The 18,838-nt window shown below is 41.9% G+C and overlaps 1 protein-coding gene across 1 annotated transcript; it reads right to left on the bottom strand.

Annotated features, from left to right (window-relative positions):
- Window positions 1–803: 803 nt before the first annotated feature.
- On the bottom strand, window positions 804–18,305 carry mpp4b (MAGUK p55 scaffold protein 4b). Its single transcript, XM_071927456.2, has 21 exons — window positions 18,248–18,305; window positions 17,996–18,117; window positions 17,285–17,362; window positions 16,517–16,600; window positions 15,590–15,721; window positions 10,465–10,546; window positions 10,245–10,330; window positions 9,503–9,574; window positions 8,713–8,909; window positions 7,260–7,318; window positions 6,430–6,447; window positions 6,141–6,182; window positions 6,002–6,022; window positions 5,273–5,287; window positions 4,432–4,473; window positions 3,851–4,024; window positions 3,008–3,088; window positions 2,615–2,708; window positions 1,723–1,831; window positions 1,366–1,500; window positions 804–995 (listed from the first exon to the last, which is right to left on the bottom strand). The coding sequence occupies exons 1-21, from the start codon at window positions 18,303–18,305 to the stop codon at window positions 804–806; spliced, it is 1,893 nt and encodes a 630-aa protein (XP_071783557.1).
- Window positions 18,306–18,838: the final 533 nt, after the last annotated feature.

Here is an 18,838-nt window from a genome sequence, read left to right as displayed (position 1 = left end):
GAATTTAGTAGGAAAGTTAGCTAGCTTACTAGCTAGTTAGCTAGCTAGCTACCTAGGCTAGATTCTGGTAGCTAGCTGTTGTGGGCCAACTGTACTAGCTTAAAATGTGAACCTAGGTCCCAACGGATTCTTGAGATCCAGTCGTTTCTAAAATGTTTTCAGTCTGTGAAATGACAAATCTTTGTCTGATTCCCAAAAGAGTTTCCCACCCTGAGTTTGTTGTTCAAAATGGCCCCCGTGGGATTAAGGGCCATATTCCCCAGTTTCCCCCTTCATACAATATATAGATAGATATCCCACAGATAAGAATGGCGATGATGCGGCAAAAGGCCACGCCTACAAAGTGCAGTACAAGTGCAAATTTCTGTGAACAAAACATTTTCGGTGGTTGGTTTATCTGTGTTCTAATAATTTATGTGAAATGTATACAGTGTAAATAATTTTTTGTTACCTTTTCACAGTTGTCAAACAACAGCAAGATGTTTTTTTCTTGAAGTTTCAAAATGCTAACATGACTCCTCTCTTGTACGAAAGTTTGCTAGCTTGTTAGCATTTTGTGTCTTCCAGATAATTAAATTATAATAATCATGCAGTTGTTTGACAGCCGTGAAAAGGTTAAGGGTGATTAACAACACCATATACATGTCACATCAATTATTAGAACAGAAAAAGCAACAAAGAAAATGTCGATTTGCTCATTGAAACGGAATAGGTTAGTTGCATCAATTACTTCTTAGGCGTGGCCCATTTGAAACGTCACGTCATTCTTATCTATCCTGCCTTCTCCTCTCCTCTCTCCTCTCTTATGACTGATTGGTGGGTCGTATCCAGCTGGCAGGAACCCACTGCGGCTCGTCCTGGGCCTTCCTCACCACCTTCAGCAGCTGGAGGCAGGCGTCCTGCAGGTCGTCGTTGACGATCACGTGGTCAAAGAAGTGCGAGTAGTGGGACTCGATCTTCCTGGCGGCCTCCTCCATCTCCTGGAAGTCTTCCTCCTGTTGAGGGAAACGACAGCCAGGGGGATTTCAGATCCGTCTACAGCGTCATATTACAGGATAATGTGCTCGGGGAATGAGAAAAACTTGTTTCATTTGAAAGGGAAGAGTTTAATTTGAAAGGGAAGAGACTTTTTTTTGTTTTTTTGTTTTTTTTTACGAGATAATGAGAAAATTATTGGGAAAATAAAATGTGTTGTTACGAGATAATGACATAAATAACTCAATATCTCGAGAAAACAAAGAAAATTAACTTGTTATGATGGGAAAACGTAAATAAAATGTATGAATGTATGTCCTCAATGGGCTTCTGTAGCTTGGAATAAAGCACATAAGAGTGATGCAGTCGCCTGATGGCCTGATGGTTCACCTTGAAGGGTCGGTTGGTGTAGTAGTCGGTGGTGATGTGTGCGTTCTGTCTGGACACCCTGAGGCGCTCCGCTGGCGGCGGCTTCACGTAGATTATGTACGCTCTCAACTCGTGGGTCCGCACCGCTTGAATGGCCTGGAGCCATGAAAAACAAATGAAAAATTACATTTCTAATAGAGATATACACCGCTTAAAAAAAAACCCAAAGTGAGACCTGCTGATACAAAATCATTGATAGTGCAAATGTGTAATGCGCATCTGAATTTCTACCACTGACATGCATATTCATTCTTGCTTCTGTTCCATTTTATGCAGAATAAATAAATGCTGGATCAGGGTTTTATGGGTTGGACCTACGTTTGGCTCGATGTCGATGATGCAGATCTTCCCGCCGGTTAAAACTTCTCTCACAACCTCGATGCTGGTGCCGTACAGATTCCCTTTGTACTCGCCGTACTCCAGAAACCTGTTGGACACCACAAGGGATCGGCTTATTTTGGCAAAAAAAAATCACAATGCAATTCACTTTCTGAATATTGTGATTGTGATATGACTAGTGAAACATGCGGACACAGCTTTTTCTCATTTCTTCTCCGGTGTTTAAACAGTTAACATGTTGTCCCTCACGAATGATGCAGCCACTCTTTTAGCCAATCAGCAACAAGATGCATCGTCCCTCCAAGTTTCATCAAAATTGGATTTAAAGTGTAGCAGTTACGGCCTTTCAGTTTGACATTTGGACTTTTAATTATAGCGCCCCCATCAGGCCAGTCAGTGTATATTTGTAAACACCAGAACACTGTGACAAAAGTTTCATCAAAATCAAACCAGTGGTGTCAGATATATATTACGTTCCGGTTAAAAAATTTGACCTTAAATTATGTCCAAATAAATATGTATGTAAGTAAGTATGTTGCTAATGCTTAGGATTTGCTCAGATTTAATAAAATAAAAGATTTTTCTATATATACCTATAGATACCTTTTTTTTTTTTTTTTTACCAAAATGAAATATTCAAAAATGTGTGTGGGGGTGAAAAAAATTAGATTTGAATGCTGATATTTATTCAGTTTGAATAAAATGAAAGACTGATGTGAAACTGAAATAAAAACAAAACACTAAGGTCAGTATTGTGATAGTTTCTCAGCTGTTTGTGCAGCCTTAATAAGAGCCGCAATGAAGAGGGGCGGCATCTCCACAACATTCATTCATTATTGACGGATTCACAGTGGAGGCGGTTCAGTCGTACCTGTTGTTGTACACCATGTTGTCGAACATCTCCCGGCTGGTGAACAGATATTCTCTGCCAGGCTCCTCGTAGCCCTTGGGTGCCCTTGACGTGTCTGGGGAAGGAAACCAAGGAAACACTTTATTCTCAAAGTACAAAATATATACAGGTGTTTTTTTTTTTATGGGTGATATTGGTGCAGAGACACTCAACAAGTTAAAGAAGTCCATACTGACAAAGATAATAGATAACTAAGATAGATAACTAGAAGAAGACAAATGCACCAAACTACTAAATGGACCCAGAATCATCAACAGCTTGTTAACAGCGTTCAGGTATTTTAGGGCGGATTTTTCCTTTAATTCAGCTTATGATGTTTCCCCGGTGCACGTCAATAAAGATGGAGGTACGTACGAGGCAGGGCTCCCTGGAAGATGTCGGGGTTGATTTCAATCAGGCGCCTCCGGAGTTCATTCACCCCCACACCAGAAGGACCTGAGAACAAACAGCTGACTGATGAGCTTTACGGGGTCGTCTTCTTCGCTCTCTGAAGTGAGTCTGAACACCGAAAAGCTCCTGGTGACCTGATGAAGACCTGCCAGGGCTGAAACATTACTCTACCAACCAGTAATCCCTGAAAATACCCTTACATTTACATTAATTCACCCCTTAATTCATGCAAAATCCCCTTAAAATTAAATAAGGGAGTTATTAATGGAGGAGACCCCATCAAAACCACATTAAACACCCCTTAATTTTTTGACTCCTTAATTTCTAATTTAATGTAGAATTCAGGGAGACAGGAACTTTCCATTAATAACTCATTAATAAACTGTAAACGTGCATAAAAGGCATAAAAATCCCTTAATTTCTAGTGTCTCTACAAACCAACCCATGAATAAATCCCTTAAAAACTCATGATACTACTTACTTACTTTACCACTAAAGCTGTTATTTTTAATGGATAATTAATGTTTATGTAATGAGAAATTAAGGACATTTTAGGGATAAAATTAAGGGGTTTGGTTTCGTAGTGTTGTTTTCTGTATCTGTGTATAATCTTTTTTGAAACAGTGGAGGAAACCAGGTCAGAGAAAATAAAAGAGAAGCACATGTTCATGGAGGGAAGGGACACACTGATACAGACGTTTTTTGAGAATGAACCCTAAGTGTCCTGAGCGTTTTATTCCCTCATTATCTTCACTGAACCCACAACAAAGAGTGCAACAGTAGCGTCCCAGCAGAGGGTTTACCCACCCAGCAGGGCGATGAGGCGGTGCGTGTCCTGCAGGTGGCGCTGGTAGCGCACCACCTCCTCGTACGGGCTGGACGGGGCGCTGTAGCAGCTGCTGGGACAGCGGCTGTGGCAGGACGGCTGGCTGGTGCTGTGACACCTGCGGCGGCACAGACGCATGCTCCGCCTGAAGCCCACTGCAGAAGAACCAGGGTTAGTTTTTGAGATACTGCATTGAACGCTTTTGGGGGGGGGGGAGGATATTGTATTTCGTTTTGTCTTCATAGGTCAGAGGTCAGAGGTCAGGGTCAGCCACAGAGCAGCGTCCCAGGAGCTGACAGGGGATGGAAACTCGGGGTTGAACCTGGGACATTCTGGTTACAGGACGGTCTCTCTGACCACCTGACTGCCTGCATCACCACCTGATGTGTGCTGATGACTTTTAACATTTTGACTTTTAGCATAGCTTCCTTAGTAATAGCTATGTTGGGGTCAGACTGAAATCAAAGCAGGAAAAATATAATTCTTCTAGGAAAATATAAAATAAAATGTCAAGTCATCTATGCAATACTTGCACTGAAAAATCCAAAGTCTGCAGGCTTACCTAAGTAGAACGCTTCAGAGTTGCTGCTGAATTCACCCTCTTCTGGTTTACATGGAAGGGAAGCAAAGAGAAAATATTCATGCCAGTGGAGGAGAATGTGGGTGAAATTCGGCAAAGCAAAGAAATGTTTACAGGCTCAACATACAGTACATGCAAAACTCATTACGCTGTCACATGAGTTAAGTCCTCAGTATCAAAAGCTGCTGTAAGTAATAAAAAATAAATAACAGCCAATCATCATCATCTAGGGAGCACAATTAATTGAAAAAGAATCCAAATTGCACTAATGAATTCTGCATTTTCAAAATCCCAACAGGCTGCAGTTTTCTCTGGCCTACATGTCAAGTTGTATGTTGGAGAAAATCTTTCATTACATTCAAAACAATTAAATCCAGAGCATTAGCATTTCATTTTCACCCTCAAAATTGTGCTCAAAATGTGCTAAAAAAAACAAAATGATATGGAACAGGTAAACATGCCGTCCCCTATGAATGATGCAAGCATCCCTTGAGCCAATCAGTAACAAGATGCATCATCCCTTCATCAAAATCAGACCAGTGGTGTCTAAAATATCACATTTGAGTTAAAATTTTGATCTTTAATTATTGCGTCTCCATTAGGTCAATCAGTGTAATTTTTAATCAGTGGAACAAAATCAGACCGGTGGTTTCTCAGATATCACATGAGATTTCACGACACTCGATATGCTTCATATTGCAGCCACAATATTCAGTAAAAGCACTGCTAGTTGTTATTTTAAAGCACTTAGTTAGAGCACACAGTTTCCCAGCTGGATGCTCAAGCAGGCAGACAGGTAAACAAACACTGAGGCTTTTCTCACCTTCTCTGAACTCCTCTGACGTTTCCCCGACAGAAAGCAGGAAAGATCGGAAAAGAAACAACAACAACAACAACAACAACAACAACAACAAAGGCTTCAGCTGAAGAACGGGAGACAGAGCAAGGCGTTGCATCTGTCACATGTAATGAAAACACACACAGAACCTACAGAGACTGATATTAATATTTATTTTAATACAGTATCAGGCAATCTAGGTGCCCATTGGATACCTATACATCACCTTGTTGCAACTGGTGTATATTCCTTTTTTTTCCTACTCATAATTTTTTATTTTTCATTTTCCATCATACGCACAACATGTAGCCTATAAACATACATACACAACACATGACACTAAAGACAAATACATGCCAAAATACATGAAAAAACATTTTGCCCCTTTATGAGCCTTTAAGAAAATAGAGAATTTTTTCCATGTCTCTCTTGTTTCTTTATCATAATTCTCTAACCCTCCAGTTAACATAATTTCATATGAAGTTGTTTTAATCAATAAATCCATCCATTCTGTGAAAGGTGGTGCTTTAGTATTTTTCCAATATTTAAGGATTTATGTTATAATGCCCAAACACAATATTCTAAAAAGAAACATATTCCTAAACAAACGCAGGTAGATTAAACCACCTTTTCTGAATAAACTGTAAACAAATTTAACAGCAGTATGATCACATTATAAATCATAATGACTTTACTCAACAAAGACTTACCTACCGGATTCAAATGCCTCCTCATCTGTAAGACAGAAAAAAACATGCAAGTTGATCACAAGTGAAGTAAAATTTCATTGTAAAGTACTTTTAACAAACAGTGTGTGTGTGTGTGTGTGTGTGTGCGTGTGTGTGTGCCTTACCTGCTTCAAGACATTTCTCATCAATGGCGATCAGATCTTCTTCTGTGGGTGAAAAAAAAGTAAGAAAAATTATATTTGAATTCAGACAAAGGACCTTCAAAGTTCATTCTGACTGCTGAACATGTGTGTGTGTGCGTGTGTGTGCGTGTGTGTGTGTGTGTGTATGTGTGTGGCATGGAGCATCGGAGCTAACAATCAACACATGGGACAGTGTCTATGTTATCATCGCTTAATGGCTAAGTTCGCTTTAATGCCTAAAATATAAAATACAAACGCAATTATTGCTTACCTTCATCTACAGTGCTCACTTCAGGTAAGCATGGGGTGAAAGACAATTGCAGCTATTTATCAAAGTGAAACCCAGTTGTACAGGGACTATCAAGTCTGAAACTGAATCAACCTGGATGTAAGATCAGAGATGACTATAAGATCAGAGATGACTATATGATCAGAGATGACTAAGATCAGAGATGACTATAAGGTCAGGTCAAAGATAGACTATGATCAGGTCAAAGATGACTATATGATCAGAGATGACTATATGATCAGAGATGACTATAAGATCAGAGATGACTATATGATCAGAGATGACTATATGATCAGAGATGACTATATGATCAGAGATGACTATATGATCAGAGATGACTATAAGATCAGAGATGACTATAAGATCAGAGATGACTATAAGGTCAGAGATGACTATAAGGTCAGAGATGACTATAAGGTCAGGTCAAAGATGACTATATGATCAGAGATGACTATAAGGTCAGAGATGACTGTATGATCAGAGATGACTATATGATCAGAGATGACTATATGATCAGAGATGACTATATGATCAGAGATGACTATAAGGTCAGGTCAAAGATGACTATATGATCAGAGATGACTATATGATCAGAGATGACTATAAGATCAGAGATGACTATAAGATCAGAGATGACTATAAGGTCAGGTCAAAGATGACTATATGATCAGAGATGACTATAAGGTCAGAGATGACTGTATGATCAGAGATGACTAAGATCAGAGATGACTATATGATCAGAGATGACTAAGATCAGAGATGACTATATGATCAGAGATGACTGTATGATCGGTTGAGAGACTGAAACTCACAGGTCTGAATGCAGGCATGTGGCTGATAAGGCTGAGACCACCAGAACTCCCTCTGCTTCCTGTCAACAGATGCAGCTTCAGGTTAACACAACGTGACGCCACCAACACCATAGATAAGAATGGCGATGACGCGGCAAAAAGGCCGCGCCTACAAAGTGCGGTACAAGTGCGAAACCCTATTCAGTTTCTGTGAGCTAAATGCTAAATCGACATTTTCTGTGGTTGCTTTGTCTGTATGTGAAATGTATATGGCGTAAATATTTTGTCGTTACCTTTGCACAGTTGTCAAACAACAGCATGATCATTAAAATGTTTTTTTCTTGAAGTGTCAAAATGCTAACATGGCTCCTGTATTGAACGGAAGTTTGCACAGAAGTTTGCTAGCTTGTTAGCATTTTGTGACAGTTCAGATAATTCCGTTATTATGATCAGGCAGTTGTTTGTGACAGAGGTGAAAAGGTTAGAGGCAATTAAAAAAAGGCGCGGCCCATTTGAAACGTCACACCATTCTTATCTACACAACACAACACATAATAGATTCCTGCGGTGGCCATCTTGAACTTACATATCAGCTCTGCCCTGCTGTTGTGTACCAAGATTGACATTAAACATGAAATCCAGAAGGATATTGGTTAACATTTGAAGGTAATATTTAGCCCACTATAGCTAGCTACCAGAATCTAGCCTAGTAGCTAACTAGCTGGTAAGCTAGCTAACTTCCATGCTAAATTCGAGCGGTTTTGTAGTTGTTGTTCCTGAGATTTCTAGCTAATTTTCTAACTGTTAGGTCTATCTGAAGTCCTCACTTATAGTGTCACATAAATGCCAATCCGCCGGTAGTTTCCCACTCTGAGTGTGACGTATTGTTCAGTTCAAAATGGCTGCCATGGGAATAAGGTCACCACAACATGACATCACACCACACAGTGACACCAACACGACACCACACCCCATACAACATGACCTTTTCATAAAAGCTACAAACTCTTTGCTATAGGTTTCCATGACCTTGTCTTGTCACCACCAGCTTTCTGATTTTAAACATCACCAGGGAAACTGGAAAAAACCGAACCCAGACAAGTGTGTATGTGGTCGACTCTTCATTCACAAAAATCAAAATTCCTGGAACACTGTGGGTGGTGAAGGTGGATGAGAAACACTCTGCCCCGCCTTTAAAGCACATCGTCCGCCTGCCCTTGAGCAAGGCACAGTGGAAGACTGTGGTTGTACTGGGCAGCTCCCACTGTGAATATGTGTAACTTTGTGTAAGTAAAGCAGGGCGTTGCTGAAAAAGAGTATGGTTTCTGAGCTAATTTCCCCAAACTCTGCTGTTTTGGTGAAGCCAATATTCCTCAGTGATACCTTAAAATTGATACTGATACCAAAACTTGGTGCAGCACTGACAGCCACTAAATAAATCTTCACAATGACAGTTAACCCTCAGCCGCCTCACCGTTTCAGCAGGTTGGTGGAGGGGATGAGGCCGGCGCAGGCGGTGGTGCTGGGCAGCTTCCTGGCCTGCCACCAGAGGGCGTCCGTCTGGTCCACGATCTCCAGGACGTCGCCCTTCCTGAAGCTCATACCGGCGTCGGCACAGGGGATGGTGGGGTCCTGCTGAGGGCTGTAGTCGGCCATGGCTCGCACGTACAGCTAACACCCAACACACACAAATGAGTCCCACGTCAGTCTCAAGTCTTGAGGCACAAGTTTCAAGTCAAGTCTCAAATCTAATTGTAAAACAGCAAGTCAAGTCAGAACAAATCAAGAGTCCAGCATCAATTTAATATCTTAAAGAAAACTAAATATCTAGGACTTTTCAATGCAATATGGTTTTAATAGGATAAAAACTTGGTAAGAGCATCATGAGTTTGATTTCTATAATCAGTTTCAACTTCAATAAATTCAATCATTCCATACAAATTCAGAAAACAGAATTTAAATTCAGTCGTCTGCTGGAACAAATATCATCACTTTCAATCTAAGTCATTTACACAAACACAAGATCTCAAGTCAAGACTTTAGAAACCTTTTCAAGTCAAGTCAAGTCTCAAGTCTTCTCTTCGTGCATCAAGTCAAGTCTCAAGCAGTAACAATTCTGACTCTGACTCGAGTCCAAGTCATGTGACTCGAGTCCCCATGTCTGGTTTATAATGGTGCGGTGTGTTTGTTTGTGTGAGAGAGAGAGAGAGAGGCTGGAGAACAGCGATAAAAGATGAATAAAGTAAGAATAGAAGCTGGCTCACCATCGTCTGGTTGTGGACCGGTCTCTCTGTGATGGGAACAACTTTGAACATGATGGTGCCCTGCTGCCTGGCCTGCTGATTGGATGCAATTATAATAACATCAGAAAAAATGTCATGCATTATATAAAGCATTATTCACCGTACAACATCATGTACATGAATCTGGTTTGACTGTGTTAAGATGCTGTTAACTAGGAATGGGACAATATGTTTCTCTCACAATACGATGTAATAAATAAAAGTTCGATAACAACAATTATGTTTATTTCTGAGACACAAATCTTTCTAGCGATGCCATTAGCTGCTAGAATGTAAACAACGATTTAAAAATGTCATTGCAAAGCGCAAATAATATAATTTGGATGGATAGCTTGTGAAATTGTGACGGTCAAGCCTACTAATAGTCAAGATTACAACAGCAGAATAAAATGTACCTAATATCTCAATTAAGTCATATTTTTGTATTGTGATATATTGAATTTCAATATATTGTCCCACCATACTGTTAAGTGCAATACATTTTCCTGGAAAGTATCCACCCCTACAGGTTGGACTGGATATTGTTGGAAATTGTGATAAAATCAGGGTGAGTGCATGTGTTTTTTTACACTGATTGGCCTAATGAGGGCGCTGTAATTAAAGGACAAAATGTGATCTCGTAGACACCACTGCTATATCAAAAACAAACAAAAAAATCTAACAATGCAAAAAATGGACTCAGGACAGTAATGTTTTGACCTACCACGACTTGGATAACTTGCTCAGGTTCCAGCCCGTCCACAGGAAAACCATTCACCTCGATGATCCTGTCCCCCGCATGGAGCAGACCTGCACACACACACACACACACACACAAATCAAATAACTATCAACTTCACACTTTCTCAAGCACTTAATTAAAGCAAGTCAAAATAGAAGACAAAGAGAGAGAGAGAGAGAGTGAAAGAGAGAGAGAGGCTCACCACTTCGATCGGCCAGCCCTCCGTGAATCACCCGAGCCACAAAAATCTCCCCTGTGGTCTCATTCCTCTTTATAGTCGCTCCCTGGGACAGAAAAGATACAAATCTAGATTAAATAAACCTGCTGTAGTGTGGAGTAACACAGACAGAGGCTCCGATCAAACACCAACAGACAGACAGAGTGAGGTGCGAAAGGCTTGAAAACTCGCAAAAACTGGAAAAATGAACGATCCGTGTCTTCAAAGCGAACATCTTTCAGCTATACATGATGTTACTGAAGGCTGTATAGCTGAAGCATGTTCGTTGTGACTGATGAATGAAGATGCAGTGTGTAATATATGTCAGTGATTCTCAACCTTTTTCATATCAAGGACCCCTAATTTAGTCCACATTAGAGCCACAGACCCCCATTTGATGAGATTTTGTCTCTCGAACCCAAATCTGAGAATATTTTTATTGTTAGATATGATTTTGTCCTGAATTCCATAACTATCTGTATTGTAGGCAGAGAGATAACAGAGAAACTATGATCAAAACAGTCATTCTGCTACTTTCTATAATTGTGTTCACTTCTTGTAAAGGAAATAATGGTGAGGTTTAATAATTGGTCAATTTGCTGGGGGCCCCCTGGAATCCCCTCAAGGACCCCTGGTGGTCCCCGGACCCCACGTTGAGAACCACTGATACATGTTATTGAAAGACATGGATGGCAAGGATGGACATGACACATTAGGGATTGAAATGACAAATGAGACGCATCAGGTTTGATTCTGTCCAGAAACTATACTAACTAGCAACTCCAACAATTAAAATATGAAGACATTTTTTATCCAAAATGACATATCCACCATTTGTGAAAATGACACCTACCTATCATTATAATAGAACAAAATGAAAACAAATGATGGTTTTTGTGTAACTGAAGTCCTTTGTTGACGAATGATAAAGAGATACTAAAATATGAACTTCATGTAATGATTTTTTTGTTCAAAAACGGATATTGAGCGCTTTGGAAACAAACTCTTCATGTCCGTTCTTGAAGGCTGAAATATGAAATCTGGAAAGAATAAACCTTAAAGTGGTGAAAATTAGCCCATAGTCAAAAGGAAGCTCTTAGATTGAAAATAAAATCCAATGTATAACAGATTAAATGCCCTGTAAAGAGACTCAGAGACAATCCTAAACCATTAAATCTCTTAAAACTGAGGATTACTTGTACTGTGGTCTGCAGACTTTCAAATACCAATGAAACTGACGTGGTTTGTGGAGAGCCATGACAGGATGGAGACACCGGGGAGTGAAATGGCAGAAGAGCTTGGAAGGTTTTATTCATGACAGTTTTCAATGCAAACATGAATATTTGTTGAACGGGAGGAACAGAGTCAAACATAAAAGAACGCTGACGAAGTTCACCTTCACAAAATGGACAGATGATGTTGGAAAGAAGACGGGACACGGACAGGAATTCATGAAATGCACATTGGACATTGGAGCGAAGAGGGCAGGAGACGGTAGAGACGGTGGAGAACGACAAAGAATGCAACGATGAAAGAATAAAAAAAGAGAGTTACGCCTGTTTGAAGGTGAGCAAGCGGTGACCAAGCGGTCCATCGCAGCAAACGGCGGCCTCTCAAGAAGAAGCCATCTTTCGTCTTCTCTCACGTCTGCGTCTTCTTCTTCTTCTTCTTCTTCTTCTTCTTCCACTGGTTGGAGAGGCTTCCCGTCACATCGTGGTCCGGCTCCTTGGGCTCCTCTACCAGGCCGTTGGAGAGAGGAGGCTTGGGCGCTTGGAGCTCAGATTGGATGTGCTTCGTCGAAGGAGAAGGGGCGGTCTTGGTCTTCAGGCCGGTCCGGGGCGACCCGTGGCAGGATGCGAGCAGACAGCTGGTCCCCTTGGAGGTGGAGGGAGCGTCCAGGGAGCCGCTCAGTGAGCTGGAGGAGGAGGAAGGAGGTGAGGGAAAGGAGCATCTGGATTGGTGGGTCAGGGACGGATGCTGCCCTCGGCTCTTCAGAGTTTGGCTCTTGGAAGTTCTGGGTGTGCGATCACCTTTGGGTGGCTCTTGTTCAGCGGCGTCAGGCTTTGCTCTGGTGCTTGTCGGGGAGTCTGTCTCCGTCCCGGTGGCGGCCAGGAGCGTCTGCAGCCTGTCCACCACCTGGGCGAGGAGCATCAGCGCCTGGGCGTTGTCCTGCACGCTCTCCGACATGCGCTCGGTGGCGGCCGCCATCTTTTCCCCCAGGACCTTGATGTCCTTGGTGCTGCTCTCCATGGAGCTGGCGGCCAGCTGCACCGTGGACCTCAGCTCGTCCAGGCTCTCCTGCTTGGCCAGCTCCACATGGGGCACCCGCGGGACCTCCAGCGCCCCCCGGGGGCGCATGGGGCTGGGGGGAGCCGTGCGGATGCGGGGGCCGTGGCTCCGGAGCCTCGGGGGCACGCCGGGGTGGAAGTAGTCGTCCGTGTTGGAGTAGTAGGTGGCGGTGAGGCGTGAGGGAGACACCGTCCACCGCCGGAGGGGTGGGGTGTTGGCGGACTCTCCTCTTACATCTTCATCGCCGCTGTCTAGCTCCTCGATGATGTTGTCTCCATAGGGCGAGGAGGAGGAGGAGGAGGATTTACGACGGAGATGGAAGGTATAAAAACAGACATTATTAATCCATGAATCATCAGGAGTGGATGGTGATGAATGACGGCCGATGAAACACCAACATACACAACCGGTCAAAAGTTTGGACACACCAAATTTCTCTTTATTTTAGAATAATAGTAAAGACATCAAAACTATGAAATAAGCCAAATGGAATTATGCAGCGACCAAAAAAGTGTTAAACAAATCAAAACGATCTTATATTTTAGATTCTTTAAAGCAGCCGCCCTTTGCCTTGATGGAAAGGCAAAGGCTTTGGAAAGAAATTCATACATAGGATCAACTTCACTATTTATATTTGTCTAAGAAACTCATTTCAAGCATTTAAGCATAAACCTTTAGATCAAAATGGCCTTAAGAGAATGAAAAACGTAGTACATTCAATCAGGTGTGTCCAGACTTTTGACTGGTAGTGTATTCTTACCAATCAAAACGGAGCTGTAGACTGAAGGGGCGGAGCGATGCAGACTTTCCCCCCAGAGTGAATTGGTATAACAAACTCTACACCGGCTCATCGGGTCGCTAGAGCAAAGTCTACAGCTGCACATCGGCTGGTAGCGAGGCGGAGGGTACGGCCGCGCCGCTGGAGGGCGACACAGCGGTTCGGTGGAGGGGTAGGTGCCTCTCCGGACGCGCCGCCTCAACGGTTCCTCGACCTCCAGGCTCTGGCACCCGGCGGCCGCGCCCTGGACCCCGGCTGCCCCGCCTCGGGTCAGCCTCTGGCGGGTCAGGCGCCTCAGGGAGTCCCAGTGACTGCGTATCGCACCTCTGGGGCTATTTTCACGCGGGGGGGACGCGCCGGGCAGCGGTAGCCCGACGATCCGGCGGTCGCAAGGCTGCGAGAAAACAGGGTCACTCAAAAGATAGAGGGAAGCGTAAAGAGCCACAACCTGCACAGGATTTAACACCTTCAGTGGTCACAAGTAGGGTTTAGAAGATGGAATATCTGCTATGTAAATTCTCATCATATTATACAAATAGTCTAGTACTTTGTGCCGTAAAATAAAAGGAGCAAAACAATCACCAATGATAAAAAGAAGACTTGTACAACAGATAATAACTAAGTATTTGGCAGTGATTCATAATAAATGAGCCTGACATGTACAGAAAAGCGATATCAAATCACACAAAACTCATCAAGAGCCATTCTGTTATTTTTTATTCTTAAAAATCCTTCTCTTCAAACGGTTTCTGCTGTTTCTCTGTTGAAAAAAGTGACACCTACCTCAAAATGATTGACAGCACAAAATTAAACAAATGATAGGCTACTACTTTTCAAAGGATTATGGGAAATTTAAGTCTTTTATAGAATGGACCATCTATATTTTAGTGATATTGAATGATTAACATTTTAGCATTTTAGAAATTAACACTACATGTGTATTCTTGTGCGCAGAAAATTTTAAGTTTGGATAGAATAAACCCGAAAGCATTCAATATGTAAATATCTTACCTCTGGCTATAAGAAGTTTTATAATCAGGATTCCTACACACTTCCCCCCTTAAAATTCATATTTTTTCCAGACCTTAATTTAAGACAGGATTCTGGTGGCCAGCTATTGCAGATGCCAATTGATCTACACACTAAATATCAGTGCCCATTGGTTTATGGGCACTGATATGGGCACTTTATTCTCTACTGTGTCTACCTCTATTCTCCCCGCAGTCTAAATAAAACCACTACAGGTGTTAGCTGCTGACTCTCCTCTAAAGGGATAGCCAACTGCAATTTCTCATTAAAATCTCAATTTTTTTGCAATCCCGGGGTGTGAATAACGTCACTAAACTCTGAGAAGAGAAGCCGGTCTGATGAATTTTTCCCTGATCCCAGCAAACCGGTTTTTGTGGTGTGGGATTAAAAAACTGACTTTCATGCGTAACAAAAGGGGGGCGATCCCATCAAAACCTAACCTCATTTTCAGACGCTGGACAAGTTTGAACAGGCAGGTCGGTCAGCTCAGGCCGCAGGTCAAAGGACAAAACTCCCCCAAGCTTAATTTTATGACAATTATTGAATTTTAAAAATGCTCAAATCTTGGTGGATGATAAAGATAGTACACACAAGTGCTACATAATAAAAAAAGGGCACATTTTGGCACTTGACTGCCATGAAAACAGAATATAAACTACTATGAAGCCATGAAAATAGCCTGAAAAGTGACATTTAACACGTTTGTGAGCAGATTCAACAACAGATCAACAAAGCATCCTGGGTCCATCCTCATTTTGCATTTCTATTCTTGGTTTGCACTAAAATTAGTATTTAAAATATAAAAGTAGATCCAGTCCAAACAGGAACTATCTCACCTAAATGGTATCCCTCCGCTATGTTCTCATCTATCAATAAAAATAGCAAATCAGACACCAACAAAATCAGCAAAATTATGTTGCAGCTGCATCTGATCTTGGTGAGTTACTGCTGTCAATCCCTTTAATAATAAAAAAACAATAGAAACAGAATGGAGGCCGTCTCTCTGTCGCTCACCAGCGGCTGCTTGTTCTTCACCAGGCAGATGATCCTGGTGGCTTCCTCATCGTCCGGCAGCTCGTCCGGCATCGGCGGCAGCACCGGCTCAAAGTCCTTCTGGGCCACCGTATCATGGGCCGACAGGAGCGCCTGGGACACAAACAGCATCCAATAATAATGATGTGATACATTATTGATCTCCACACACTACGAAACCAAACCCGTTAATTTTTATCCCTGAAATGTCCTTAATTTCTCCATTACATAAACATTAACTATCCATTAAAAATAACACAGCTTTAAAAAAAACAGTAAGGGTTAGTATCATGGGTTTTTAAGGGATTTATTCATGGGGTTGATTAGTAATTAAAGTTTTTTTTATGTCTTTTGTGCAGGTTTACAGGGTTATTAATGAGTTATTAAGGGAAAGAGTTCCTGTCTTCCTGAATTTTTCATTATATTAGAAAGTGAAACATTAAGGGGGTGTTTAAGGATGTTTTCGATGGGGTCTCCTACATTAATAACTCCCTTAACTAATTTTAAGGGGATTTTGCTTGAATTAAGGGGTGAATTAATGTAAAATGATGTAAATGTAAGGTTATTTTAAGGGATAAGCGGTTCGTAGTGAGCTCAGTTTACCACCTACGTGGAAAGTAAGGAGGTTGTTTTCTACTGTGAAGGTTTCATTTTCAGAGAAACTTTTTCTAATTTAACTATGACCAAAACCTTTCCCTAACCTTAACCAAAGTTGTTTTACTTGGAAATGTGTTTTAATTCCAATTTGTGTTATTGTCACATAATCTTCTGGAGAAACATAATCTTCAAAAACCAAGCTGAGAAATCATGTTTGAATTAAAATTTGGGCCTTTAATTGCAACACCTTCATCAGACCAATTAGTGTAAATTTGTGAGAATAAATAAACAGAAAGCAGTGTTGTTGTTTACCTGGAGGTGAGGCTGTCTCAGCAGACCGTACAGCTCCTTGGCCTCGTCGGAGCAGCCGGGCAACGCTCTGATGTCCAACAGCAGCTGCACACAGGGAGGAACTGAGTTTAGTTCCCAAATAAGACATCCATCATTTAAAAAAGTGACATCTACTCCTACAAAATGATTGATAGCATTATGTTAATCTTAAAGGACATTAGGTAACTTAAGTCCTTGGTTGCCAAAAGAAGAACACTTTCACTGAGATACTGAAGAGGACTGAGACTCAAATTTACATGGCATTTAATTTTAAATGGCATCGTCCTCACCCAGCAAAACAAACCACACCAAAGGAGTAAATGCTCCAGAGTTTGATTAAACCCGTGGAAGTATCCGAGCTAAACCACTTCAAACATGCTTGGTGCTAACATGCCCTTACTCTACTCTCTCTACGCACTATTGAATAGGGTGGCTGTGACTCTCTGTACGTCACGCTGGGAAAGTAAAATGAACCTTTCTACTCAGGGAGTTTATTCCAAAAGGAAGATATCCACCATTCAAAACAAGTGACAGGTACAGGTATTGGAAAAAAAGCTGCTGGCAGGAAAACTCACTACATAAAGAACTGAAGACATTTGCTTAAAAACAATCGTGACATAGCAGAGGATATAATCAGCCATGTGTCAAGACACTGAACCCCTACCTGCTCATTTATTTATTCGAGTCATTCTGGATAGAAGCACCGTCTAAATGCTAAATAAAGTGTAAATGTGAAGTGTGAACCCGAACCTGGAGGGAGAGTCCGGATGCGTAGTTCAGAGCCGGCGTTGGAGAATCTGTCCGGAACTGTTGAAGACACTCATAGACCTGCGAGGAAGAGAGAAGAGGATTAAAAAAAACACAATGACACCTTCTGTTATGAACTATTCCAGGAGTTATTTTGTGATGAAGGGTTGTAATTTACTTTTTTGGTGAACCCACTTTCCCTCAACCTGCCTCGTCTACTTCTACTTCAGTCAGTGATTTCCTACATTTCCCACAATGCCTCCTGACAACCCCCAGAGAACGGACGTGAACTTGTAAGAGCAAGAGAGCGAGAGATTTTTCCAGTCAAGAAAAAGTGACAGTTGCTGCACCTTTTTACTCAAACCCCCAACCTTGTCTCTCTGCTGCATTGCATTCTGGTCTCTCTCGTGCTCCTGTGGGTGGAGAAATTGGTCTCTCTTCTTCTTCTACGATGGATTTCTCCCTGTATGATTGTTGAACGTCTCTCGGTGCAAAATGGCGGCTCTAGAAAGAAGCCCTCGCTCTTTGATTCTGAGGGACTGACACCAAAACCTGACGTTTACCGCTGAGGTTTTACATCCGGAAACATTTTCTCATATCAAACTCCATTGGAGCTACACTGGAAATATGTCAGACGTCACCTCATCTACGATTGGCCAGTTACCCACGAAGAAGAAAAATACACCAAACCACTAAATGGACCCAGAGACGGACCTTGAGCAGCGACTGGAGCCAGGAGGCGTTCAGCAGACTGTGCAGCAGCTCGGCCCCGTCTATGTCCTGGTCCACCGACTGCCTCACCTCCTCTATCACATCTGTTAGGATCTGACGCAGGCCTGGAGCACACACACACACACACACACACACACACACACACCAGTGGATTATCAGAATGTACACACACAGGCTAAAGTAGTGCATTTAGTACATAAAGCAGTCGCAGTACGCTCCATTTCCCAGACTGACCGTGTTCTCCTAGTTCACAGTGGGGGTTCAACACCTGAGCCTCCACCGCCTGCCTCATGGTCACTGGACCCCCGACCTTTGACCCCCCGACCGCCCGCTGACCGCTCACCAGGACTGACAATAACCTGGAGATATAAAGAAAACACAAATTTGTTAAAGTTGTAATCTGCAGGTTCCTCCTTATTTTGTCATGGTGACACATCTTGTTCTTTACTGTAGATTAAAGTTAAAAACCTTGATGTTTTGCATTTTAGTTGGTTGGTTTTGCATGTAAAATCTTCTGTATTTGTCCTGTGTAGTGTCCCCAAAAAATGTTCTTTACTATACGTTTCCATGCCTGAATTTGATAGAACATTGAACATTGTAGGTCTATCTGCCTTTGTTTTATACCTTTTACTACCTTTCTTTACCTTTTATTACCTTTTTGATCATATTGCAGTGCTGTAGGCCTACATAGTCTCTCAGGGATGAGTTCAGAGTGGTGATCTTATGTACTTTTACCTAATTTTTTCCATGTCTTTGCATACTTAGAATGACCTGGAAAGCATCATAATCCAGTTTCATACGTTTCCGGTTTCTTTCCTTTCTGCA

This window comes from Centroberyx gerrardi, chromosome 21, assembly GCF_048128805.1.
Source record: "Centroberyx gerrardi isolate f3 chromosome 21, fCenGer3.hap1.cur.20231027, whole genome shotgun sequence".
NCBI classification, from domain to species: domain Eukaryota; kingdom Metazoa; phylum Chordata; class Actinopteri; order Beryciformes; family Berycidae; genus Centroberyx; species Centroberyx gerrardi.
The sequence above is the reverse complement of the archived record's forward strand: the minus strand, read 5'-3'. Positions and strand labels throughout refer to the sequence as shown.

What these genes read in the sequence shown, in the direction of transcription:
- mpp4b (XM_071927456.2), bottom strand. Translation starts at nt 18,305, where the DNA reads ATGAGGCAGGCGGTGGAGGCTCAGGTGTTGAACCCCCACTGTGAACTA. An exon ending in CTGTGAACTAGGAGAACACG is followed by an intron (nt 18,118 to 18,247) that starts GTCAGTCTGGGA and finishes TGTGTGCTCCAG; the next exon opens with GCCTGCGTCAGATCCTAACA. An exon ending in AGCAAGTTATCCAAGTCGTG is followed by an intron (nt 9,575 to 10,244) that starts GTAGGTCAAAAC and finishes TCCAATCAGCAG; the next exon opens with GCCAGGCAGCAGGGCACCAT.